General features: G+C 55.6%; 1 protein-coding gene across 2 annotated transcripts; it reads left to right on the forward strand.

Moving 5' to 3' along the window:
• The first annotated feature begins 2,003 nt into the window (after positions 1–2,003).
• On the forward strand, positions 2,004–23,137 carry SERINC2 (serine incorporator 2). 2 transcript variants are annotated; one of them, XM_059136551.1, is made up of 10 exons: positions 2,004–2,018; positions 13,814–13,975; positions 14,725–14,918; positions 15,350–15,429; positions 15,820–15,957; positions 16,672–16,841; positions 18,542–18,632; positions 18,945–19,086; positions 21,403–21,621; positions 22,571–23,137. In XM_059136551.1, the coding sequence occupies exons 2-10, from the start codon at positions 13,940–13,942 to the stop codon at positions 22,704–22,706; spliced, it is 1,206 nt and encodes a 401-aa protein (XP_058992534.1). In that variant the 5' UTR covers positions 2,004–2,018; positions 13,814–13,939; the 3' UTR covers positions 22,707–23,137. The 2 variants fall into 2 exon arrangements, with proteins under 2 accessions (XP_058992534.1, XP_058992535.1); XM_059136552.1 differs by lacking the exon at positions 2,004–2,018 and adding an exon at positions 4,531–4,669.
• Positions 23,138–25,125: the final 1,988 nt, after the last annotated feature.

Here is a 25,125-nt window from a genome sequence, read left to right on the forward strand (position 1 = left end):
CATCTGCACACATCACACACCTACACGTAAGCCCCGTGCACACACCTTGTGTGGTTGATCTATGCCCCCCATTCACACTTGTCTACTCCACACACATGGATCCGTGTGTGCAAACAGTGCACATAATCATGCATGCACACGCCTGTAAAGACACACACACACAACCTACATGGGCATTCACAGCAGACCCTAGATGTCTGTGAGGGAAGCATCCAGAGACCTCTAGAATGCTGGAAACTGTACCCCTCTTGGAATCCACGCCAGGTTCCAGCCGACTCCCCACCCCTCATTTCTGCCAAGGGTTGGGGCTCCCTCCCCAGCAGCTCCCACCCTGCCATGGCCCACCTTTGCCTCTTTTCTCCATTTTCTCTCTCACCTCCTAGCCATGTCCCACGGGGAGCACCTCGCACAAATATTCCCTCCAAGTGTTACTACCTGTGGGTGTGCAGCCCCCAGCCTGTCCTCTAGGGGGGGTGGGGACTGTGTTGGTCTTGTTCCCGGCACATTCCCGGCACTTGGCACTCAGCAGGCTCCCGCCAGGCGTGGGAAAAGAAGGATGCAGCACAGCCGTGCATACCCTGAGCAGCCTCGAGGACACCCTGTCACGGCCTTATCCGTGCACAAACAATACTCAATGCTCACACACGCATCACTCATGCGTCTGCACACGAGTGAATGTGCACTGTGGACACACCCCTGTCTGCCGGTTTCCCTGCTCTCCAGATGGAGTCAGTTCTGGTCCCTGGGGCCTTTCCCCAAGCCTTGGTCACCTAAGATCACTATGAGCTCATGTGCTGGGTGCGAGATTCAGATGTGGCCCCTCGACCATGTGTTCAGGTCCTGGCTTGGTCCTGTGCATCTGTGTGGTGGGGGTTAGGAGTACCAGCTCTGCTGTCCGACAAAACCTGGGTTCCACCCTTGCTCTGCAGGTAACCACTGTATACATTCTACATCTGGTTTATGGGTGCATTACTTAACTTCTTGGAGCATCAGTTTTCCTATCTGTTAAATGGGGAGAATAGTTTCCACCTTTAAAGCATTGTACAGGAGATGCCTAGCATGTCGTAGGCACTTAAAGATGGTTGCCGGGAGTCCTATTATTTTTGTCACTTTAGTCTTTGTCCCAAACTCCCGCGTACCCTTTGGGAGGGAGGGCAGCCTTGGTGGGAGACTGTGTATGGGGAGAGCAGGTGGATAGCTCCTAGTGAATGTCTCTCCCCGCCTCCTCCCCTAATCCCAAGCTCTCATTATCCTACATGCATATTCATAAGAGATAGCCTCAGCCCCACGCTGTAAATGGGTCAGAAGCAGGAAGTGGAGGTCAGTGTGGAGACCGAGGCCCTGTGGATAGGAGGCTCCAAGCCACACTGCATCTGAGTCCTCATGGACGGGAGGATGGTGAGTGGAGATGGGACAAGAATGGACTGGGGAACACTGCGGGGGCGGGGCACTGGAGGGCTTGAGCAGGGGGTTATTGCTATACTGAGATTTGAAAACCGAGGCCTAATGAGATCAGATTGGTGAACCCTTGCGGTGAGCTGCCAAGAAGTAGCCAAGAAGCCAGAGGCTGTTTCCTTTGGGATCTGGAGATCTGAGCACCTGTCTGGGCTGGTTGATGGGCACAGAAGGATGGACTAGATGACTCTTGCAGGTTTCTCTCAATGGGTATAGTTTACGTGGTATAATGTAGTTGAAAGAAAGGCAGTGATCCTGAATCTCAACCTCCAGTGGGGCTCAGAGAGGCTGGGTGACTTGCCAAGGTCATGCAGCTGCTGACTCTGATCTCGCCTCTGGAGGTGTGACAGAGAGAATGACTCTGGTCCTTGAAGGAGGTTCAAGACTGGGAGACAGGTAGGTGGGATGGGCAAGATAGAAGTAATGAAGCCACTTTATCTACCTCCTCATTCATCTCTCAATAATCCCCTGAGGTAGCTCGAGCAAACACTATGGTCTCCCTTTTACAGATGAGAAGCGTGAGGCTGAAGGAGGAGGAGTCGTCACCGGGACGAGGCAACCCGGTAAGTTATCTTCAGCTTGGTTGGCCCCTCCGTGTAGGCTGCCATGGGGGCCTCAAGAGGCCTCGACGGCCCCTTGCTTAGGTCTTGGGGATCTTGGGTGGGGTGGCATCAGGACAAGGGCAGTGCGATGCCTTGCTCTGGAAAACTGTAATCTAAAACCAGGTGGGGGGCGCCTGGGTTGCTCAGTGGGTTAAAGCCTCTGCCTTCGGCTCAGGTCATGATTTCAGGGTCCTGGGATCGAGCCCCGCATCGGGCTCTCTGCTCAGCGGGGAACCTGCTTCCCCCCCTCTCTCTGCCTGCCTCTCTGCCTACTTGTGATCTCTCTCTCTCTGTCAAATAAACAAATAAAATCTTTAAAAAAAATACTTGAGATCCCGTGAAACCCGTCCTCCCTTGAGACAACTGCCTATTTCTTCCAGTGCTTTCTTGATGTTCCCAACAGCTCTGGGAGGTTAAGCAGGATAAGCATCTCCATTTCAGGGGAGGGGAGGGAGGTGAAGTGACCCCCAGGATGGCCGAGGGTGACAGAGGCTCTGATAGAAGAAGAGTCTCAGCTATGGCTTGTCTTGGTTTTGGGTGCTTTCTCCTGGATCAGGCCATGGGAAGGGAAGGGGCTGAGGAAGGAAGAGTCTGGCCCTTGGGGCACAAGTATCAAATGATGCTGAACTGGGTGGGGTGGACGGCTGTGGGAAGGGTCCCTTTAGACTGCGTGGTGGCATTGCAGACGCAGAGGATTTCTGGAGAGAGGAGGACCGTGGATGGGCTGTTTTGGGATCAGACCATTGGTCACAACCAGTTGAGGAAACTGGGCTTGGGGCGGAGGTTCAGACATGCATTCATTCCACAAGACCACTTCCCGTGTGCTGGGCTTGGTGCTGGACCCAGGTCAGGGGAGGGGTGGCCAGACTTGGACAGTCCCTGCGTGGCTCCTCGAGAATAGAGAATAGGTCTCTAATAGAGAATAGGTCTCCGACTAGGGAAGGACCGCACCTATTCTTGCACAGAGAGAGAATATCTTCCACTCTGTTTTCCAAGAGAGGCTGTGGGACGTCAGGGACAGGCCTTGGGTTCCAAGGTCAAGGCCAGGCCAGGTGATCTTCTAGCTCTGCCCTTCTGACCTGTGAGCAACAGAAACAGCAACCACAATAATCACAGCCAATGTTGATTCAGAGCTGGGCTTATGGGAGGCATGTCACTTTACTTTGCGCCTCAGTCTCCCGATCTGCAAACTGGATGGAGTGGGGAATGAATCTCCTTCTTAGGGTGATTGTGGGGTTTGGATGGGACCATGTAGGTGAAGGAGTTCGGCACCTGCTCCAGCTTTCTGGTAACTTGAGTTATTTGTAAGACTGTAACATAGGTCCATGTGGTAGAGACTCAGGGAAGTTGGAGGATATTCATTCCTAATGGGGCCAGGTAGTGGTTTGGGGATAGTAGTGGTTCTCTTCACTAGGATATGGGATGTGAGCGAGGCTTCTGGAGGCAGAAAGCCGGGGGTGGGTGGTAAGGAGAAAAAAAGGACTTTCCAAGGGGAGGGCATCATGTGGACAAAAGTGGGGAGGAAGGAAGATGTAGGGCGTGTTTGTAGAACAGTCCTGGGCACAGTTAATAGCCTGGCTCCATGAATCACCCAAGGGGCAGTCAGGCCGGATCTCTGGCCCCAGGGCCAGCTGTGAGGCACTTAGACTTCCTGCCCTAACATTATCTGTCCAGGGTTGAGAGAAGAGAGGGCTGGAGGGTAAACTGAGAATAATTACAGAGCCCCGATTCTGGGTCTCCCTCACCTACCTGTATGGGGCAGTTGGCTGGGAATGTGACTCACCCACCCTTCTGACCTCCTTAGCTTAGCTGGGGGCCAGCGTTTGGGCATCTCTGGGGAGCAATAAGCCAGCCAGCAGGAATGGCTCAGGGGAGCGTGTGGACCAAGACAGGAGTCAGTAGTTCTTGAAGAAGGGGTGGGTGGAGGGAAGGATGGCTGAAGGAGTGTGAGGCCAGGGTGTTAGGAGAAACAGGGATGATGAGGAGCTCCCATTTGTCAGGCATTTACTATGTGTTGGAACAGCCCCATGAGGTGGGTATCTTCGTTTTACAGATGGGGAAACTGAGGCTCCGAGAGGTGAAGTGAATTGCCCAAGTTTCTTTATCAGATCATGCACCATACAACACCTATGTATTGGGTGGCGGCTCTACGCCAAGGAGTTTGGGGTGACCATCACCTGGCTTCTGCCCCTTGTGTTGTAGGGTCGCGCTGTGGCCTCATTGGGGTTTGAACCCAGGTCTCGGTATTTCCAAAACCTCGCTTTGTAACAGGGCTTGAAGCCGGGGCAGAGTCGGGTACCGCTGCACGCCTCACATGGCTGCGGGAGTCCCAGGCCAGGTCACTTTCCCTACCGGTCTTTCCGGGCACACCTGCCCCAGGTGAGTCCCCGGAGGCTCCGAGCGTCGTCGGAAAGCGGCGAGAGGCTTCGGCAGGTGGGGCGGGGCGGGGCGGGGGCGGGGGCGGGGCCCGACCGGGACGGGGCGGGGCCAGGACCGGGCGCCCGGAGCCCCAGCAATCCCGCCGCCCGCGCCCCGCACCCCGCACCCCGCGCCCTGTGCCCCGCGCCGCCACCATGGGGGCCTGCCTGGGGGCCTGCTCCGTGCTCAGCTGCGTGAGTCCTGACCCACCCGCGCGCCGCCCGCTCCTTCTTCGGCCCCGCACTTTTGTCCCGTCTTCTTCCTCCACATAGTTTCTTCTTTTTCCTTCCTCCAAACTTGTCTTTCTGGGCCCGCACCCCGCCACCGCGCCCCTCGGGTCCCCCAGTCCCTCGGTCCTCCCACCCCCATCCCGGACCAGCGGGCGCCGGGGACAGCTGGTGTCCGGTGCTCGGGTTACCGCGGGGGAGGGGTTGGGGCGCGCCCGGGTGGCGGGGCGGGGGGAGGGGCGGGCCTTGGGAGGGCTCCCCTCCCGGGGACTGGGGAGACTGAGGCCCAGAACCCCGGCTGGGGGTGCGCGCTGGGGCCCCACCTCGCCCAACTTGGGGACATTTTCGCCGTCTGCCTGTCGTCTCTCTCAGACGTTCTTACTTCTTTGTGTGGTCCGCCTAGTCCCTGCCCCACTCTGCAGTGTCTTTTTCTGTCCCTCTGGCAATCCGTCCGTCAGTCTGTCTCCCGGCCCGCCGACCTCAATTTGCGCATTTATATTTGTCGGACATTTGTTTCTGTCCATTTGTTTATCCCGCTCTCTTTGTCCGTCCGTGGCTTCTCCATCAGTCATTGCCTGACGGGTGTCCGTCTGTCCTATGGTCCAGCCTGTCTTTCTGCATCCTGGTCTCTGCCTCTTTCAGACTAGCTCACTCTAAGTCCTGGGGACTTCCCCAGTGAGCCCAAGCCTTTAGGCCCGGGAGCCTGAAATGGGGGTGGAGAGGAAGCCCCTATCCGCCTTCCTAAGCAACGCTTGAGTGAGATGGGTTTGGGTTGCCAACTGCCAGCAAGCCCAGCTCTGGCTTGGAAGACCCAGGAATTGAGGGAGGCTAGAGTGTGCGGGTGGTGGTGGTGGTGGGGTACTGCTTTGGGGCTGCAGCCAGCAAAGGGGAGGAGCTGGGAGGCCCTTTTTCCTTTCCCTCTTCCCAGCCCCCTCTCCTTTCCCTCTTCCCCTCATTAAATCTGAGGTTCATTCAGGCAGCTCCCTCCCCCTCTGCCCTACACAAAGAGAAGCCGAGAGAAGAGGGGGGTCTGGTGGCTGCAAATCTCAGGACTTGCTTTCCTTTGTCCCTGATTCCTCTGTGTGTGTGTGTGTGTGTGTGTGTGTGTGTATGGGCTGTAGGGTTGGTGAGCTTAGGGATCTGGAGATTACTTTGCAATCATTTTCTGAGAAAGATGTATGCACCAAGAGGCTCTAGAGTGGGCCCCTGGACTCTCTTGTTCGCTATGGGCCTCCATTTACCTACTTGTGAAGCATGTGTGCGCATGTGTGGGCCCATGCCCACAGGAATGAAGAACAGGTCTCTGAGATTCCTTTCTGCCCAGCGAATTCTAGGTTTGGGCTGGGTCTGGCCAGGAAGAGTTTGCTTCCTGGTAGGGGAGAGAGCGCTTCCTTGAGGTTGACCTGTTTTCCATTTGGCCAGGCTGGCCTGGGAGTGGTCCATGTGGAGAGGCTGAGAGGCCACTTGCCAATTCCCTGTGCCTCTGTCTCCCTATCTGCCTCCTCCACGGTTCTGTTTGAGGGAGATGGAAAAGTGCCCCACCTACTTACTGGCCACGGTGAGTGGCACTATTGTAACCTCCTGGAGAGTGGGTGGAGAATCCCTTTGCAACCTAAGTTGGCCACTGAGTCATGGAATCTTACAGCGCTGGGACCAGAAGGCACCTGACAGGCTGGCTCAAACCCTCAACAAACTGTGGCTCAGAGAGGTTAGCTGACTTCCTGTAGGTTGCACAGACAACGGATGGGAAGCTGGACAGTCAAGATTAAAATCTGATTCGTGGTCCAGGCTTCCGCCCACACCTTCCCTCCCTTCATATCCCGGGTGCCTGAGGGACAGCGCTGGTCCAGGGTAGAACTGGGAGGTCCACTTAGTGAGTATCTAATGTCTGCAGGGGACCTGTCCCTCCTTTCAAGTGGCCTCCCTGGGGCTCCTGACCTCAGACATTTACTGATTTCCTACCACATGCCAGGCACTGTGCTGAGCCCTTGCCGTGCTGTCTGGTTGGTTCTCTCGCCTGCCCTCTGACACAGTCGCCTTATCTCCGTTAATGATACCAATAGCAGCCACGACCAGGGTGTCCTCACTCAGGACCCGGTGCTGTTCAGTGGTGGCACAAACCAGCGTGTGGTGAGCTCTGTGTGTGTGTCTTCTCGTTCACTTTAGCCACAGGCCCGGTGAGGCAGTTCTCGTGATTCCCATTTCACAGAAATGACAGACAAAATGACAGACAGAAATGATCCAGACAAAACTGGATCAGAGAGGGAAGGTGATTTCCGCACAGCCACGCAGTATTAAGTGGTACAGTTGGGTATTACTGGACACTGATAACCTATTTCAGGGGCGCCTGGGTGGTTCAGTCAATTAAGCAACTGACTCTTCGTCTCAGCTCAGGTCTTGATCTCAGGGTTGTGAGTTCAAACCCTGTGCTGGGCTCCATGCCCAGTGTGGAGCCTACTTAAAAAAACCAAAGAAACAACAAATCAAAAACAACCTGTTTCAACAGAGATGTGCACCATAGGAGAAAAGTTCTAGTAGGGGGTTCCTGGGCATCTTTGGGGGAACATTCTGGAGTCTGTGGATCTAGGGAGAAGACTTCCAGGCATGACCCATTTGCATCTGCCCATCATGCCTTTCAGTCAGCATTTGTATTTGGCCAAGGGTAAGCCCTGGCTCAGAGGAGGTAAGATGGGCCCATGATGCAGTGGGAGTCACCAGGCCAGCCGACACTTGGTGGCCTAGACGGTGAGCAAATGCCTAGGGAGGGCCTTGTCTAATATCTGAATGCCATTGGATCTGTCTGTGCTCTGCATTCAAGGGAGCATGGAAGGGCAGAGGATGGGACTCAGATCCTGATGTGGCCTCTCCCCGGCTGTGTGACTGCGGCCACAGTCCCCTCACCCCTCCCTCAGGGGCAGAGAGTGAAGAAGTGGAGAGAGCAATGGTGCTCTGTGTGGATTAAGCGGGATGGAGGGGGCACGCTGACATACTTCGCACGAAGCTGGCCTGCAGTGGCCGCTGTAAGCATCCCGAAGTGAGAAAGTGCTCCAGATCACATTCGAAGAAGTGGGGGACCAGGGACACTGGGACTGACGGTAGACCTGGGCTCTGAGCCACTTCACTGCCCTGCCCAGCAGCCCATCTTATGTCTGAGGAAACTGAGTCCCACAGCAGGGAAAAGAGACCTGTCTAAGGCTCTCCTGCAAGCTGGTGGCTATGCCCAGACTAGGTCATCTATTAGTGCTGCCCGCGGTGGTGCGTGTGCCCTGAGTAGTTCGGGGGCCGACTGCTTTTCTGCTGGGTTTCCTCTGTTCCCCGGTTGGCTTGGCCAGTATTGGAGCTGTTCACAGAGTCTGCAAGGTGCACCCCATCCCAATTTGTCCCAATTGTGACAAAATGTACGTCACATAAAAATTTACCACTTTAGGAACACCTGGCTGGCTCAGTCAGCAGAGCATGTGACTCTTGCTCTCAGGGCTGTGAGTTTGAGCCCCATGCTGGGTGTAGAGATTACTTAAAAATAAAATCTTTAGGGGCGCCTGGGTATCTCCATCAGTTAAGCCTCTGCCTTCGGCTCAGGTCATGATTCCAGGATCCTGGGATGGAGCCCCACATCGGGCTTCTTGCTCGGTGGGGAGCCTGCTCCTCCCTCTGCCTGTCGCTCCCTCTGCTTGTGTTCTCTCTCTCTCTAGCAAATAAAAAAATAAAATAAAATAAAATATTTTAAGAAATTTGCATTGTAACTTTTGTTTAGTTTTCAAGAAGCTTGTAATTTATTTCATGACATATATATGATGTACCATGACATATTATATATATCAAATATATGTGTATGTGTGTGTGTGTGTGTGTGTGTATTTATTTATTTATTTATTTATTTGTTTGTTTGTTTGTTTTATGGTTATCAAGGGCGCCTGGGTGGCTGCCTTAGGCTCCAGTTGTGATCCCAGTGTCCTGGGATCGAGGCTCTCTGCTCGGCAGGAAGCCTGCTTCTCCGTCTTCTACTTCCCCTGCTTGTGTTCCCTCTCTCTCTCTGTGTCTCTCTGTCAAATAAATAAATAAACCTTTTAAAGTTTTTAAAAAATACCTATTGATTTTCATGATATTGAACTGATATCATCCCAAATGAACGGTAGTATCCAAAAGGGGAAATATTGTGGATTGAAACACACAAGAAAAGCTCTAGGCTCTGCCTCCTTTTCCTTGACGTCTGTTCTGCTAGCTCGCTCTCCCTGTTCCTAGAGGTACTGGGCACCGCCCCCGGCATCTGTCTTCCATCTGTGGCCGAAGCGGTAATGCAGATCTGATGCTCCGCTTCTCCTGCGTGATGCTTGCTCATTGCCTTCAGGAAAAGTGCAGACTCCTTGGCGCGGCCCGTAGAGACCTTGGCCAACACTTGCATCAGCCTTCTGCCTTCTTCTCTTGATAGCTGCCCCTAAAAGAGTGTTTCTTGCAGTTTTGCCCGTGCTGTTGTTCCCTTTGGCAGGCGAGAATTCTACCACTGAACCACCAATGCTGTTGTTCCCTTTGTAGGAACATTTCCCTCTTCCTCACCTGGCTGACTTCTTACCTTTCCTTGAAAACAGATCCCTCCTTTTTCCCGATTGTGGTAACATACACATAACATAAAACGGACCATTTTAACCATTTTTAAGTGTGTGGTTCAGTGGCATTAATTACATTCACGTTGTTGTGAGAATATCTCCACCATTCATCTCCAGAACTTTCTCATCCTCCCCCAATTGAAACTTGCTACCCGTTCATTGATAACTCTCCATGCCCCTCTCCCCAGCCCGTGGAAGCCCCCAGTCTACTTTCTGACTCTGTGAATCTGTCTGCTCTAGGTCCTCATATCAGCGGAATCAAAGGACATTTGTCCTTCGGTGTCTGGTTTATTTCATTTGCCACAATGTCTCCACAGTCCATCTGTGTTGTAGCAGGTGTCAAAATGTCCTTCCTTTTTATTTATTTATTTATTTATTTATTTATTTATTTATTTTGACAGACAGATTACAAGTAGGCAGAGAGGCAGGCAGAAAGAGAGAGGAGGAAGCAGGCTCCCCGCTGAGCAGAGAGCCCAATGTGGGGCTCGATCCAGGACCCTGGGATCATGACCTGAGCCGAAGGCAGAGGCTTAACTCACTGAGCCACCCAGGCACCCCCAAAATGTCTTTCCTCTTTAAGGCTCATTAATAGTCCCTTTTATGAGTATCCCACACTGTGTTTATTGATCATACATCAGTTCATGGACACAGGGGGGCCTTCTTCTACCTTTCGACTATTGTGAATAATGCTGTTATAAACATGGGTGTGCAGGTATCTGTCTGAGTCCTTGCTTTTGACTAATACCCAGAAGTGGAGGATCAGTTTATTTATTTATCTTTAAGATTTACTTTGTTTATTTGAGAGAGAGAGAGGAGCACATGCACACACAGAGCAGAGGAAGAGGGAGAAGCAGACTCCCCGCTGAGCAGGGGGCCTGACGCGGGACTCCATCATGACCTGAGCTGAAGGTGGGCACTTAACCAACTGAGCCACCCAGGTGCTCCTAGGTCAGTTTATTTGAAACAAAACAACTTTAAACTGTGGCCCCAACCCTAGCAGCCTCCCCTGCCTTCCTGGTGCCCGAGGAATGGTCCCGAGAACCCACATCCCTGGCTTTCGGGGCAACCAGAAGAGAGTGTGAGTGATCGGTGACAGCCTGTTCCCACCAGGCCAAACCGCACATGGTTCCAGAGCTGTCCAGCTCGCCTCAGGGGGTGGTGAGCTTCGAAGGCTGCCTTCTGGGTGATTCTTCATTAGAGATAGTCCAGACCAGATGAATGCCAAGGAGACTTGCAGCCTGAAAACTATAAGACCCAGGGCTTTCTAAGAGCTGATTCCCCATTCCAAGAACCAGCTACTGCGAAACCATGCCCCGTGTTTCGGTGTTGCTCTGTTGCTGCTACTCCCCTGAGCCCCGTTGGGGGCGGGAGTGTAATCTTAGCACAGGACCAATGTCATGTCTGCCTTGGCCTTTCACCTTGTGTCATAAATGTTAGTCTGTGTTGCCCTGTGTCCCCGTGACTTGTTTCTTTCCTGCCCCTGTAACGTTCCATGGAGTAAAGGGACCACCACGGGCCCCTAGCACAGGACATGTAGGTTATTGGCAGTCTCTTAAGATTCTAATAAGCTCATAAAACCCAAAGCTTTGTGCCTATTTTGGTTTTTCGTCTTAATCTAAAAATTTTCTCTTTTAACAACAAAATCAGCTTTATTGAGGTAGAATTGATATTTCCCTATACTTTGTTACATGTACCCCTCTAAGTGTTACCTACAGGTCTGTAGCACTTAGTGGAGATCCCTTGTAGGGACCATGATGTACGGATGGGCATTTAGTTATTTTAAGATCCCCCCTAGTACTTCTAGGTATGAGCAGTGCCACAGTGAACTTGTTGTGTGCGTGTATGTGTGTGCGTATGCACGCGTCTGCCCTTACCCCTGGGGGCTGGTACTTATGCAAGAGGAGGTTCTTGTAGGAGGGATGCCTAGGGGAGCAGAGACTGGGTCAGAAGGCATGAGCGATTCCAGGGATGCGTCAACAGCCGCTGGTGGGGGCGGGGGTGGGGGCTGCTGTGTGTTTTTCTCTCCCTGACCTCCTCTCTCTGGCTACTGGCCCTTGGAAATCCTGAGGTTGCGGATGTCAGGAACACCTGGCTTTTGATCTCCAAGAATCAGGGTGAATTGAAAGGCTAGGCTCCCCGAGGGCCATGGGGCCGTTTTTCTTATGTGTCAAATGTCTCAGATTGAAGTGGTAACAACTCAGAACCAGGCCCTGACTTGGGCACTTTAACAAATGGTTCCCAAGACCGGTGCTCGTGGGCCACTGTGGGTTTCCTCTGGCAGCCGAGGGGTTGTTTCCATCCCTGGGATATTTTGAAATTAAGTAAGACTGCCATCAGTGAGCTAGTGGGCCCTTGATACAGACGGACATGAGCTTGAACCCCAGCTCCTTGGCTTACCTGCCCTGTGACCTTGGTCGTGTCACTCTTCCGAGTCATTTTCCCCGTCTATAAAGCGGGACGTCAGTGATGGGGTCATGTAGATAAGGGGCTTACCGCTGGACCCAGCAACTCCTAAAGGGATGCTGTCCCTCTTCTTGAATCTTAGTACTGCTGTCCTCTTGCTGGGTGGCTCTGACATCATCTTAACTTCTCTGATCTTGGTTTCCTCATCTGTAAAATGGGGCTGATCGCTAGTCTGTCTCAGAGCCAGAATGTTCTTTACGGTTTATAAAATACGTTTCTGGCATTTGCTTATCCCTTCACCCCCAAAAGGCAGTCAGGGGTGGAGGGCAGGGCTTGGGGTGAGAGCTGCAAGACGTAACCAGGAGTTGCTGGGCCAGTTAGGATTTGAACCATGAAGAGGAAATTCATTCTGCCGGTGTTCCATTTAGCCACCATGTTGTACTTGGCCTTGTAGGTGAGAGAGATGGGTAACAAGGAACATTTCCAGGGGCGTTTCTGCTCTTGGGAGGAAGGGAAGGGGAGACGGGAATGCAGCTACACCTCAAGCAGAGTGTATCGCACACTTTGAGACCATTCCAGAAAGTTGAATGCCGCAGGGTCTCTGAGGAGGAAGGTGCCCCTTTCAGCCTGCCCTCCACTGAGGCGGTCATTCAGCGTAAGCCTGTTCCTGTCCCTCCTAACTTCAGACCCTCGATGGATGCCCTCTGCTTCTAGGATCAACCCCAGGGCTCTGCACATGGCGGCCCGGCCTCGCCAGCCTGGCTGACCTCCCCACCTGCCACTCGCCATCTGCCCCCAAAGCTTTGGCCACAAGGGGCCTCTTTCTCTTCCTCCATCGCCCAGCTCCTGCCCGCCCCAGAGCTGCCCTCTGCCTGTGCTCCCTCTGTCTGGAACACTCTTTCTTCCCCCTGCTTGGGGGAGGGCCCCCTCATTCTTCGGCTCAGCTCAAATGTCACTTCTTCAAGGAAGGGACCCTGCATCCCCAGTCTGAAGTAGGCCCCTGTCAGTGACACTCAGGGCAACAACGACCATGACCGGGGGAATGGTTGTTGGGTGTCTTTCCTGAGAGCTCTTGACTCTTACATACCTGGGTGAAGAGCTGGGGTGGTCTCAGGGGAGAGAAACTGGTGACTGGATGTGTTTGCATGTAGGTCCCCTCCCCAGAGGGGTCAGTCTGTTTTGGGATGCCAGCTGGGAACAGAGTGGCCTCACCAGGCCCCACATGATTTCAGCCGGCCCCAGGGAGGGTAGAGGCTGATGGCAGCTTGGGCAGCCGAGCTGGGAGAGGGGGAGGGGCGGTGGGGGGAGGGGAAGACTGTCCCTGCTGTCTGGGACAGGGCCAGCCCCAGAGCAGGAGATCACAGCCCCTCACAACTCTGTCTTCCATTCCTTCAGCACATGGTTATCCCAGGCTGACTGTTCCTTGCTGACTTTACATGTGTCTAGGTCCACGCCAAACACGTTACATTTGTTAGTCCATAGTCCCTGAGCTCCTGTTGTGAGCCAAGCTGGGTCTACACAGCGAACCAAACCCCGGGCCCTGGCGGAGCTCACATGCTGGAAACAGGAGGTGGACAAACATGAGTTAAACGAGAAAGCCAGTCCCAGGGAGAAACGCTAAACCGCGAGGGGGGAAAAGAAAGCCAGAGTGTGTTGTAATTTAAAATTCCTGTGAAAAGTTGATACTGTTATGATTCTCATCTTATGGAAGAGGAAACTGAGGTTTGAGAGGTTGAGTGAGGTGTGTAGGGCCACTGCACAGCTTATCCATGTTGGAGCTGGTCTGGAGCGGTCCATCCATCCATCCATCCATCCATCCTTCACCACGCTGCCTCCCCCTACCTAAGAAACAGCGTGACCCAACCTTTTCGAAACTTGGTTTCCTTGGAGCCCTTTGGGGCTTGAACCTTCGATGGGATCATGTCTGAGGAGGAAGAGGGCGCCCCTGCCTGGTCCAGGGAGGGCAGGCTTGGCAAAGATCTGGAGACATGGAGAGGGCAGGTAGAGGGTGCTCCTGCTTGGCTGGGGAAGGGGGAGGGGGAAGAGGAGAGGAGGCAGGGAGTAAGGGGACCGTCCCCCCACCATGGCCCTGTCCTTCCCACAGGTGTCCTGCCTCTGCGGCTCTGCCCCCTGTGTCCTGTGTAGCTGCTGCCCCTCCAGCCCCAACTCCACCGTGACCCGTCTCATCTTCACGGCCTTCCTCTTCCTGGGGGTCTTGGTGTCCATCATCATGCTGAGCCCCAGCGTGGAGAGTCGGCTCCACAAGGTGAGGGGTCCCGCGGCAGGCAGGGGGTGGGGCAGCCCGTGGGACCCAGCTTTCAAGTGCAGGCCCAGTGCTCCAGGCCTGGGGTGGAGGAGGCGTGCGATTTGAGGTCCCAGCTCATCGAGAAGGCTGGGCAGGAGTGTCCCCGGAGGTGGAGATGGAGGCGTTTCTTCATGTAGGGAGGAGAGTTTGTTTCTCATAAGCCTGGGGTCCTTTGGAGAATCTTATGGACAATGGATCATCATTGTCCCCCACCTGGGCCGTGCTTTTCCCTCCTTAGTTCTCGAGCCCTGTTTGGGGTCCTCAGTCTTTCCTTCATCCCAGCATCTCAGAGCCTGACACAGGCCCGGGGCCGTATTTGGGCCAGTGGCTCTGACATTTCAGTGTACGGGGAAGTGGGAATGCCCTTGGGAGTGTGCTAGAAATGCAGACTCTCGGACTGCACCTCAAACACTGGTTCTGTCTGAGAAAGCCCTGGAATCTCACCTTCCCCTGGAGTCCCCGGGGGTTCTGGCGTAAGTGGTGGGGAGAACACTCAGTCCTGCTTCCCACAGTGCCGTGCGGTCCAGAGGCCGTGGGGGCGACAGCAGGGAAGCAAGCAGAGAGTCACGATCTGTCCCCAGGGGCCACTCACAGGACTTCAGCCCCAGGGCTGGGAGGGGGTCCAGATGGCAGGGAAGTGGGGAGCCTTGGCAGAATTGGCCCAGGGTTCTGCGGGCAGGGGGCCTTCACGCTGCTCTGTCTCCCCACAGCTGCCGTGGGTGTGTGAGGAGGGGGCCACAACGACACCCGTCATCCTTCAGGGCCACATCGACTGTGGCTCCCTGCTCGGCCACCGCGCCGTCTACCGCATGTGCTTTGCGACGGCGGCCTTTTTCTTCCTCTTCACCCTGTTCATGATCTGCGTGCGCAGCAGCCGGGACCCCAGGGCTGCCATCCAGAACGGGTGAGGGCACCCCCCCCAGCCTGCAGCCGGGACCCCCACCGTAGTTTCTGCCCCTGAACGGTCTCCAGCGGTGTCCGGGCCCTGCCCCAGACTCAGGAGCCACCAGAGCACCGCGATCAGCTCATTTAGCTCTTTCCACTTCTCAGATGAAGAAATACAAGTCAGAAAGGGTGAGAACATGCTTAAGGCCACACAGCACTTAAGTGACACAGTTGGGACAAGAACCTGGGTGGCCACCGTCGCTCTGACTTAGTCCTTCCCTCTGTCCCTCAGGGATTTTTCTAGGGCCGGGGCAGACTATGCTCATCAGACCATCAGAAAACCCCTCTTCACTTGCTCCAGGACCCAGGACCTGCTCTTGGGGGTAGGGGTTCTGGGGGCCAGCCCTGGTCCCCTCCCCCCACTTAGTGCCCTGGTCTATCCCCCAACAGATTTTGGTTCTTTAAGTTCCTGATCCTGGTGGCCATCACCGTGGGCGCATTTTATATCCCTGAGGGCTCCTTCTCCAACAGTAGGTGGTCTTGGTGGGAGGGCCTGTGTGGGAGGTGGTCCCAGGAGGGAGGTGGGGTCTCCAGAGGGAGGAGCACCGGTGAGGGTTGCGCTTTGCCTCCGTACACAGACCTCAGGCTGCTGCTGGCTGGGTAGGAGACAGCGCTCTGGTGCTTGGCCACATGGCCTTTGGGCGATATGGCGGTGGGCTGGGGGGCAGGTGGGTGGGGCCAGCCTCACCCCTGCCCCATGCCCTGCCATGCTGCCTCTTCGCACATGCCTAGGGGGTCCCTGAGAGCATGGATATTGCTACTTCCCAGGCTCCCCAATGCAGGGCATGGCATAAAGCCTGGCCCTCGGGCTGCCTCCCCACTGCCTCGCCCCCTCACCCCTGTTCCCTCTCCCCACGCAGTCTGGTTCTACTTCGGTGTCGTGGGCTCCTTCCTCTTCACCCTCATCCAGCTGGTGCTGCTTATCGACTTCGCTCACTGCTGGAACCAGCGGTGGCTGTGCAAGGCCGAGGAGTGTGACTCCCGGGCCTGGTATGCAGGTGAGCCATGTCCGGATGTCGTCATAGCCTGAGCAGCAGTGGGTCCCCAAGCTGGAGGAAAGCCTCAGGGGGCATCTGGAGTGGCCCATGTTCTGGGGCGGCAGTGGAACCCACTGGGCCTGATGGAAGGAAGGGGGGATGTGTGTGTGGGCAGGGGCAGCTGGTCCTGGGGTGACTTTGGGGGGCGGTAAGAGGGGAGCCGGACCGGAGAGAGGCCTTGGTGGGGTCTAGTTCAGCGGTTCCTGCAGGATGGGCCTCACGCAGCCAGCCCAGACCAAACGGAAAAACACTGGGTCCCTGAAGCCCTGGGGGCAGAGCAGGTCCCCCGCTCAGCTCCATTTCCATTCTCCTGTGCTGACCAAGGAGGAGGGCTCAGTGAGGGGCCGGTTAGGTTTCAATGCCTCTCGAAAGCAGCCAGTCTCTACGATGAGAGTGCTGGGCTTCAGCGGGTCCCTGTGCGGCCAGGGGACTTTATGAAAGACTCTTGTGTTCACTGTATTTCTTTCCATGGTTAACTTATTCATGGCAAATGAGTCCTTTTAGTTTAAGATGGGGCCACAGCTCATCCAGGCGCTGGTGAGTGACGGACACTGATATCATTCCTCCATTGAGGAAGCCGAGGGCCCACACATGGGGCTTCCCGACAAGCCCCCCTCGAGGGTGGGGGGGTCTCTATGCCTCCTGACCCGGCCTCTCGCCACCTCTCCTGCCCAGGCCTCTTCTTCTTCACCCTCCTCTTCTACACGCTGTCCATCGCGGCCGTGACATTGCTGTTCATCTACTACACTCATCCCGGCACCTGCTACGAAGGCAAGGTCTTCATTGGCCTCAACCTCACTCTCTGCTTCTGTGTCTCCATTGTCGCTGTCCTGCCCAAGGTCCAGGTGAGTCTGCTTGTCTCTGCCCGTCCTGACGCCGGGCCCCTTGGTGTGGGGGGACTTCTGGTAGGAACTTGGGGGTCTTGGGGAAAGGCCATCAGTCATAGAGGCTAAGGGTGTGGGCTCCCGAGTTGGCCTCCTTGGCTTCGAGTCATAGCTTTCATGGCTACTTGCTGGGTGTCCTTGGGTAAGTGCCTTACCCCCTCTGTGCTTCTCTCTTCTCCCATGTAGAAATGAGGGTAATACCTACGCTTTGGAGTTATTTGCAGGATTGAGATAGAGTTTGTGAACCCAGAGAACAGGGCCTGGCCTATAGATATCTATCAGGTATTAACTATTGTTATCCTTGTTGTCTTTATGGAAATCGGGAGACCCTTAGGGAGGATCCCTGTGTGACATCTCCCAGATCCCCTCAGCAAGCGGTGTTGGGAGGTGCTATTGCAGGCCCCAGTCCCAGACCCTCTGGCATAACGGATGGGCCCCCCAGGTCATCGTGAGCTCTTCAGCAAGAGAGCCCTATGAGCCCAGCAGTGCCTCACGGTTGGGGATAAGATCTCAGCCCACTGGGGGTTTCACAGGTAGCCTGGGGAGCCTTTGAGGGTCTTTAGCAGAAAGGTGGGGAACCTCCCTTCTCATCTGAGCCTCTATTTCCCGGTGAGAAAACTGAAGCCCAGAGAGAGTGATGCCTGTGTCCCAGCTCACACAGCAATCAGTATTCATTCAGCGACGACTTCCAGAGCGCTTGTTGTGTGCTGGGCTCTTGGAGATGTTGGGATGTAGCTGTGAGGGGAGACTAACAACAGCTCCATGCCCTCTCCTGTCACGTAGTCCGGGCATCACCATCATCCCCACTTTCCAGACCAGTAAGAGGAGGCTGAGAGGAGGAGAGAGACACGCCTGAGATCACACAGCTTGGGGGGCAGGGGGTGAGCCGGGGGGCGGCGCTGGCAGATTGGACCCCGAGCCTGCGCTGCTTATCCAAGTTTGGATTCCTGTTTCCAAGCGTGTGTGTGGTGAGGGTGGGGAAGAACAGCTGGCAGGAGATGAGGCCAAGGGAGATAATTTGGGATCCTACATGCTATGTGGGAAATAAAAGAGAGTGGGCAAAGGTGGGGGGGGGCGGCAGGGAGGGGAGCGGGTGCTGCCACGGGGGTGAGGGTGTTCGGGCCTCACTGAGAACGCCCAAGCTGAGGCCTGAAAGCCAAGGAGAGGCTGGCTGTGTGGAGACGTTGGGGAGGACCATGTCAGGGAGTGGGCACAGCGAGTGCAAAGGCCCTGAGGTGGGGGAGGGTTTAGTGGGTTCTGTGGACAGAGAGGAGGCCAGCTTGGCTGGAGCGCAGTCGGTGGGGAGGAGCTTGCTGGCGGGAGTGGGGGACAGGTGGAAACGAAGGCAGGAGCAAAGCAAGGAGGGCTTTAATTCAGAATGTGAACGGGTGCCGCTCTGGGGCGGCGTTCTCAGAGGGGAGCAACGGGGATAGTCTGTTAGAGAAAGAACGAGGACTCCACCTTTGAGTGGGCAAGGTGGGTGGTGGGTGGGTGGCCCAGGGGTTGTGTTCTCCTGAGGGGTGTGGGATGGGATGGCTCTAGGGTGGCGGGGGCTCCTGAGGTCCCCCGGTGTGGTGTGAGCGAGCTAGGTGCAGGTGGGGCGCCCCCACGCCCCCGCCCCAGGTCTGACGGGGCTCTTCCTGATGGACCGCTCTTACCAGGAAGCCCAGCCCAACTCGGGTCTGCTGCAGGCCTCGGTCATCACGCTCTACACCATGTTTGTCACCTGGCTTGCCCTGTCCAGTGTCCCCGGTGAGTATAGGCCTGGGTTTGGGGAAGCCTGGGCTCATTCCTGGGTCAGCAGAAGGTTTCCAGCAGGGTGGGGACCCTCACAGGTGACAGGGACATCTCAGCCCAGCCTGTACCCCCTCTTAGTCCTTCAGGGAGGTAGGAGGACCCTAGCTGTTTCTGGAACTCTTTTCTCTGTCGCTTGTCTGCCAAGTGCTGTCTGTTGCTGGGATTTGGATGGTCAGTTGTATGTCTGTCTGTTCATTCGAGTTGGCTCTCGACCCTTCCTCAGACCTGGCCTACAGGGGCTGAGGGGGACCATGCTCCCATCTCTAGACCAGAAATGCAACCCCCACCTGCTGACCCACTTCGGCAACGGGACGATCCTGGCGGGCCCTGATGGCTACGAGACTCACTGGTGGGATGCCCCGAACATCGTGGGACTCATTGTCTTTATCCTGTGCACGCTCTTCATCGGGTATGGGGGAGGCATCTGACTTCTGGGGGAGCATCATACTCGCCTGAGCGTGCGAGTGAGGGGAGGACATGGGAGCCCCGACACCAAGGAGGAAGGCGCCCTTAGCAAACACAGGTCCAGCCCTGTGCTCGTGCAGAATGGAATCTCTCTGAGGGTTCAGCATGACTGGGCAGCAGGGGCATGGTTGGATGCTGCCTCCTGGCCCAGAGCCCTCTTCTTGCACCCCAGCCTGGCATGTGTCCAGCTCAGTGGGGTGAAGGCACCTCGGGGTGGGGGGGACCAGGGAAGAACCTGGACTGCGGCCAGCAGGGGTGGGCTGTGTCACTCACCTGCTGTGGGGTCTCAGGGCAAGTGGCTTCACCTTTCTGAGCTTTTGTGATGATGGATGATGGTAACCTCCAATGCCAGTGGTGATGGGGACCCCACAATGTCACCTGGGAGAGGGCAGCTCAGACTGAATAGCACATAACAGCTTTTTTTTAAAGGAGCCTCTTAGCAAGGGCTTATCAGTGTGGACTCTGGAGCCAAACTGCCTGTGTTTGAACCTGGCCATACCACTTAGCAGCGGGGCGATCTTGGGCAGGTCCCTGCACCTTTCTGTGCCTTGGTTTGCTTATCTGTCAAACAAGGATAAAAATAGTCCCTACTTCGCAGGGTTGTGGAAGGGCAGTCGATGAGTTAGTATGCATAAGGCACTTAGAAAAGAACTTGGCAAGTAGTCGGTGCCAAATCATTGTTTGCTTTTATTGCAAGTAACTGGGAGAGTTTGCACAGCTGGGGGGCAGCAAGTGAGTGGCTGTTGTGGGCCACTGCGGGGCCCACGGCCGGCGCTGCTCTCCATCCCTGCATGGCTGCCTGGAGGAGGCCTCTGCCCAGTTCCCCTGCCCTCCCAGAGTCGTCCATCCATTCCGGGCAGGGCATGTTTTCTTCTAAGCAGCACACCTGTCTCCCAACATTCTGAGGCTGTTTCATATTTTGTTTCGCCCTTTTTTCAAAGCTTGAGGAAGTCACGCTTTGTTGCCTCATTTGATGGTTTTCTCAACCAGGGAAGACCCAGATCCCCTCCCTGTACAGATAAGGAGACGGGAGGTTCAGGAGGAGCGGCCCCCTGTCTGAGCCTGCATGGTGGCTGCAGAGCCCCCAGACTCAGAGTGGCGCCCCTGCTGCTCCCCAGACTCACCTCCCTGGACTGTGGTCACGGGGCTGTGCCTCTGAGAGCCCAGGGGGCTTAAAAAAATGTAGTGCTTTTTTAAGTTTTATTTATTTATTCAAGAGAAAGAGAAAGAGAGAATGCAGGAGGAGGGGCAGAGGGAGATGGAGAGAGAGAATCTCAGGCAGACCTCCTGCTGAGTGCAGAGCCAGACACAGGGCTCGATCCTGCAACCCTGAGATCGTGACCCGAGCCAAAATCAAGAATAGGACGCCTAACTGACTGAGCCACTCAGGTGTCCCCTTAGCACACAGTTCTTAAAACCCAGAGAGCAAGGAAGCAGGTGCAGCCACAAGGACAGGGACCACTGAGGACGGCAACCGTGTCCAGCCGTGTCACCAGGACCTGGGCTTGCAAGCGCTGGAGATCCCCATGATGTCTGATGATGACAGGGGTCAGGGGAAGCTCCGCGGGTGACTTCTCAGCATGGTGGGATGCGGTCCCCATCTCCTTCTGGGTCACTTTTTTTTCCCAAATGTGAGTTGGATTTTCAGAATTGCCCGTGTGTCTCACTCTATTAAATACTATTTAAAACATTAAGACCTCATTACAGAAATGACCAAAAAAATCATTACTGCTGGTGGGTTTTTTTTTTTTATCATAAACATGAAGAAAGGGGACGTCATTAGTAAAACTACTCTAGAAGGAAAACAAACTTAGTGGCAAATGAGTACTCTTCATTATTAATATGGCCAGTGAATGCTGTCCTGGGGATGGTCCCTTGCAGTACTGGGTACTCAGTACATATTTTCGGGATTGGCAGTCGGACAGCCCGAATAACAGCGCCTGTTTCTCTAGTTTATACTCTGTGCTGGGCACAGTGCTGAGGGCTTTACCTTATTACTGCTCCTGGCAGCTCTACAAGGGAGGTACTGTAACCCCTCATTTTACAGAGGCTCAGAGAGGTTAAGTGTCTTGCCTAAGGCCACACAGGAAGTGGAAGTGGTGTTCAGAGTCAGAGCAGTGAGTGGGTGGGCCCAGAGCCTCACCACCAGGTCACCAGGCCCCAAGGGCCTGGAACCACCATGCCCACCCTTAGGACCAATGCCATGGCTCACGAGGCCCCCGGGGGCTTCCTCCCTGTCTCTCCCCTCCCTCCCCGACAGGCTGCGCTCCTCGGACCACCGGCAGGTGAACAGCCTGATGCAGACAGAGGAGGGCCAGTCGGCGCCAGAGATCATGCAGCAGCGGCAGGTGGTGGCAGAGTGCCGGGGCCAGGCCTTCGACAATGAGCAGGATGGCGTCACCTACAGCTATTCCTTCTTCCACTTCTGCCTGGTGCTTGCGTCCCTGCACATCATGATGACCCTTACCAACTGGTACAGGTACACGAACCCAGGCCGGGCATGGACTGTGTGGGCTGTGGAGAGGCGTGGGCGCCGCATACATCCTCTCTCTTCCCCCACCCCCCTCCTTCTATCCCGGCTTCTCCTGATGCCTGCGGCAGGTTTGGCCACAGAGGGGTCTGTCTGGGACCCTCCGCAGAGTCTGCACATCCAGGCCCCAGCTGCTAAGCCAGTCTGCTCAGTGGCTTGTGCCTTCCCTAAGTGCCTGAGATAGGGTGTTGGGGGGGCGGTTACAGGAGGGGATGCTGGTCCTGTGCAAGGGCAGATGAGGCTTACAGATCAAGAGTATAAGGTCAGAGTTGGGATTCATGACTCTCAGAGGATGAGGATTTAGAGTGTGAGGTTAGAATTGGTTACAGGGTCAAGAATAGGAGTCCTGAAGTCAAGGGTTGGGGACTGGGGCCATATAAAGCCACAGATTTGATTCTTCTGGTTAGAATTGGGGTTAGCAGGCTATAAAGCCAGGATTGAAGTTGTCAAGTCACGGAACTAAGATCAGAGAAACAAGGTCAGGGCTCAGGACTGGTGTTACAGAGTCAAGGGTCGGAATTAAGGTCAGAGATATCAGAACTTGGTCTTAAGGTCAGGGTTCAGGGATGGAGCTATAGGATTGAGGGTCAGAGTCAAGGTTGGAGGTCAGGACTAAGGTCAGGAGCTCTGGGGTCCCAAAGGCAGGGACCAGGAGTCAGGTATTAATATTAGAGTCTAGGACTGGGGTCAGTGTTGAAATTGAGGTCAGCGTCAGGTCTGTGGTATTAATCAAAAGCCACATTTAAGGTCAAAGACAGAACCAAGGCCTAGTATCAAAAATATCAGAGATGGGGGGGCTAGAGTTACAGAGTAAGAGCCAGAGTCGAAGTCAGGAGTCAGAACTGGGTCGTAGGGTTAGGACCAGGACTGAGGTCACTGGGACGATGGTGTGTTCCAGACCCGGCGAGACCCGGAAGTTGATCAGCACGTGGACCGCCGTGTGGGTGAAGATCTGCGCCAGCTGGGCGGGGCTGCTCCTTTACCTGTGGACCCTGGTGGCCCCTCTCCTCCTGCCAAACCGGGACTTCAGCTGAGGCAGCCCGCCCAACTGGTGCCTTGGGGCTCAGGGAGTCAGCCACGCTGAGCCCCTACCCCAGCCCACCTCCAGGACTTGCTCCGGAGCTGGGCCCCCTGTTCTTAGTGCCTTTGGGGATAGGGAACCTCAGACCCAAACCTGAGCCCCACCTTCCCACTGCCTCCAGACCACAGAGCTGCCTCTTCCTTACCCTTGTCCCCCATCCCCTGCACTCGCCCTCTTGGGAAAAAAGGGGCCCTTATTTTCAGGCTCTCCCGGAAAGGGATCCCAAGGAGACAAACCCTCAGAGCCACTCCCCAGGATGGGGTCCCCAGCACTGAGGCCCCAGGTGGCGCTGACCACATCCCCCAGGGTGCGCCGCCCCCTTCTGGGACTCTGTGCCTTACTGAGTCTCCACAACTTTGCGCAATAAAGCAGCTAATGTATGTACCTGCCCGTGTCCTGTGCCCCCCACACTCGGGCGCAGCCACCATGCCTTCTGGGGCCAGTGTGGGGGCAGAAACAATGTCAGAGCAGAGGAGGCCAGATGAGGGACCCCAGACTCTGTTCTGTAAGGCCTGGAGAGCCTTGGGGCAGAGGAAGGGGAGACTACAGGGGAAGGAGGATAAAGGGAGCCTGGAGGCCAGGAAAGGCACTGCAGCAGTGTCCACATGGTGGGTGGTGAGGCCAGAGTCAGGGTGGAGTGGAGAGTTTGGTGGCTGATGGGGCCATCTTCATCGTCCTGCCAGTGCCCGCCCTGAGCTCCCGTCCATCTCCATTCCGCCGCCAGGGTCCTACTCCTTCTTCTTGCCAGAGCCATAGTCCTTGTCACCAGCTCTGGGCCAGGTACCTTGGGGAATGCAGAGAAGAATCTGACCCAGCCCCAGACTTAGTGCATGGTGGGACGTGCACTGGAGTCAGCCGAGTGGGTCTGGATCCGGTGAATCTTGGAAGCTATGGGGCTTGTGTGGGTCTCCAGGCGAGTCCTACCCCTCTGGGCACTGGCGGCTCACCCTTCAGTGGAACGGATGCCTCCCGCTGCCGAGCTGCTGTGAGGCATGGATCTAGCAGCCCGGCGGGTGCCCCATAAGCACCATGGGTTCCCGTCTCTGAAGGCGCATAGTAATGCAGCGGGAACAACAGGCTCCTAACTGTGGCCCCAGAGCCTGGTCCTGACATGGTGGCTGCCCACAGGCCATGCACCCCCTCTATTTGCGGGTGTGACTAATAGATAGGACGTGACTGGGTTTGCTGGGTGCTGGGGGTGTGGTGGCCAGGGACACAGCCTGTTTCCAGGGAGCTCGTGGGTCACAAGGGCTGTGGGGGTGCCCGGGCTATACTGAGGGGAGGCCTGCCAAGGGCTGGGCATGAGGACAGACATCCTACAGAATGAGTGGGCACCAGCCAGCTCTAGAGGAATGAAAATGCTCGAGGCAGAGGGGCCAGCATGCGAACAAGAGAGAGTGGGGCGTTCCAGGACAGTGTGGAGTGCGGGGTGGCTGGTCATCGTGGAGCGTGCAGGTCAGGAGATGCTGAGCTGAGAGGTGGGCGGGGACCCAATCACACAGGCCTTCGAGGGCCAAGGCGAAGAGACCAGATGTTACCCTCAGTGCAGAGGGGAGCCGTGGAAGGTTTTGGAGCAGGGTAGAAGCAGTGAAGGTGTGAGGTAATCATTCTGGAAGGCTTCAAACAGAGCAGTGACATGGTCCAGGTGGTATTTTAGAAGGATTTCCCTGAATGAAGGGGAGGGTTGGTAGCTGGGACAGGTGCCAGGGCCCGGGAATGAAGAGAAGGGGTGGGGTGGGGACTAGGGGAGGGGCAGAGGATGTTGTCTCTCAACCCTGGGACAGATCCTGGGGAAGGTCTTGGCCCTGGGTGTGTTTGAGGCCAAGGAAACCCTCTCCATGGAGCAGCCTGAACCTCCTGTCTTTCCTCCTTTCACCTTTGGGAGAAAAAGCCCACACCATGCTCCTGATAACCTTTTTGTTTTTAAATGAATTTGTAGAAGTGAACTATTTTGTCCTGCTTTTGTACCATGTTGCTCTACAGTTTTCAAAGTATTCATTCAACAAACATGCACTGAGCATGAGTTCTGGGCCAGGGTCTAGGCCAGGGTGGGCCTAATCGGGAAGGAGGCGAGGCCCGGCTGAAGAGTCTGAACTCCCGGTGAAGGAGTTTCATGTCCCAAGTTGGAGGTCACCACCTCTGAGAAGCCACCTGGATTTCTCCCAAATAGGTCAAAGGGCCTCCCCTCCCCTGATGTTATTTCCCCAGTGGCCATTCAGTCCCCCAGTCAGGCGGTGGTCACACTCACTCACCTGGTGGGCATTGTGGTGGAGGTGGGGGCGGATGTCAGGGCTGACTGCTGCCCACCCAGGGGCCTGGCTGCAGGGTCTGGCCTGCAGAAGGTCTGGCCTCTTGTCTCCTGCTGCCCAGCA

This window comes from Mustela lutreola, chromosome 10, assembly GCF_030435805.1.
Source record: "Mustela lutreola isolate mMusLut2 chromosome 10, mMusLut2.pri, whole genome shotgun sequence".
In the NCBI taxonomy this organism is placed as follows: Eukaryota; Metazoa; Chordata; class Mammalia; order Carnivora; family Mustelidae; genus Mustela; species Mustela lutreola.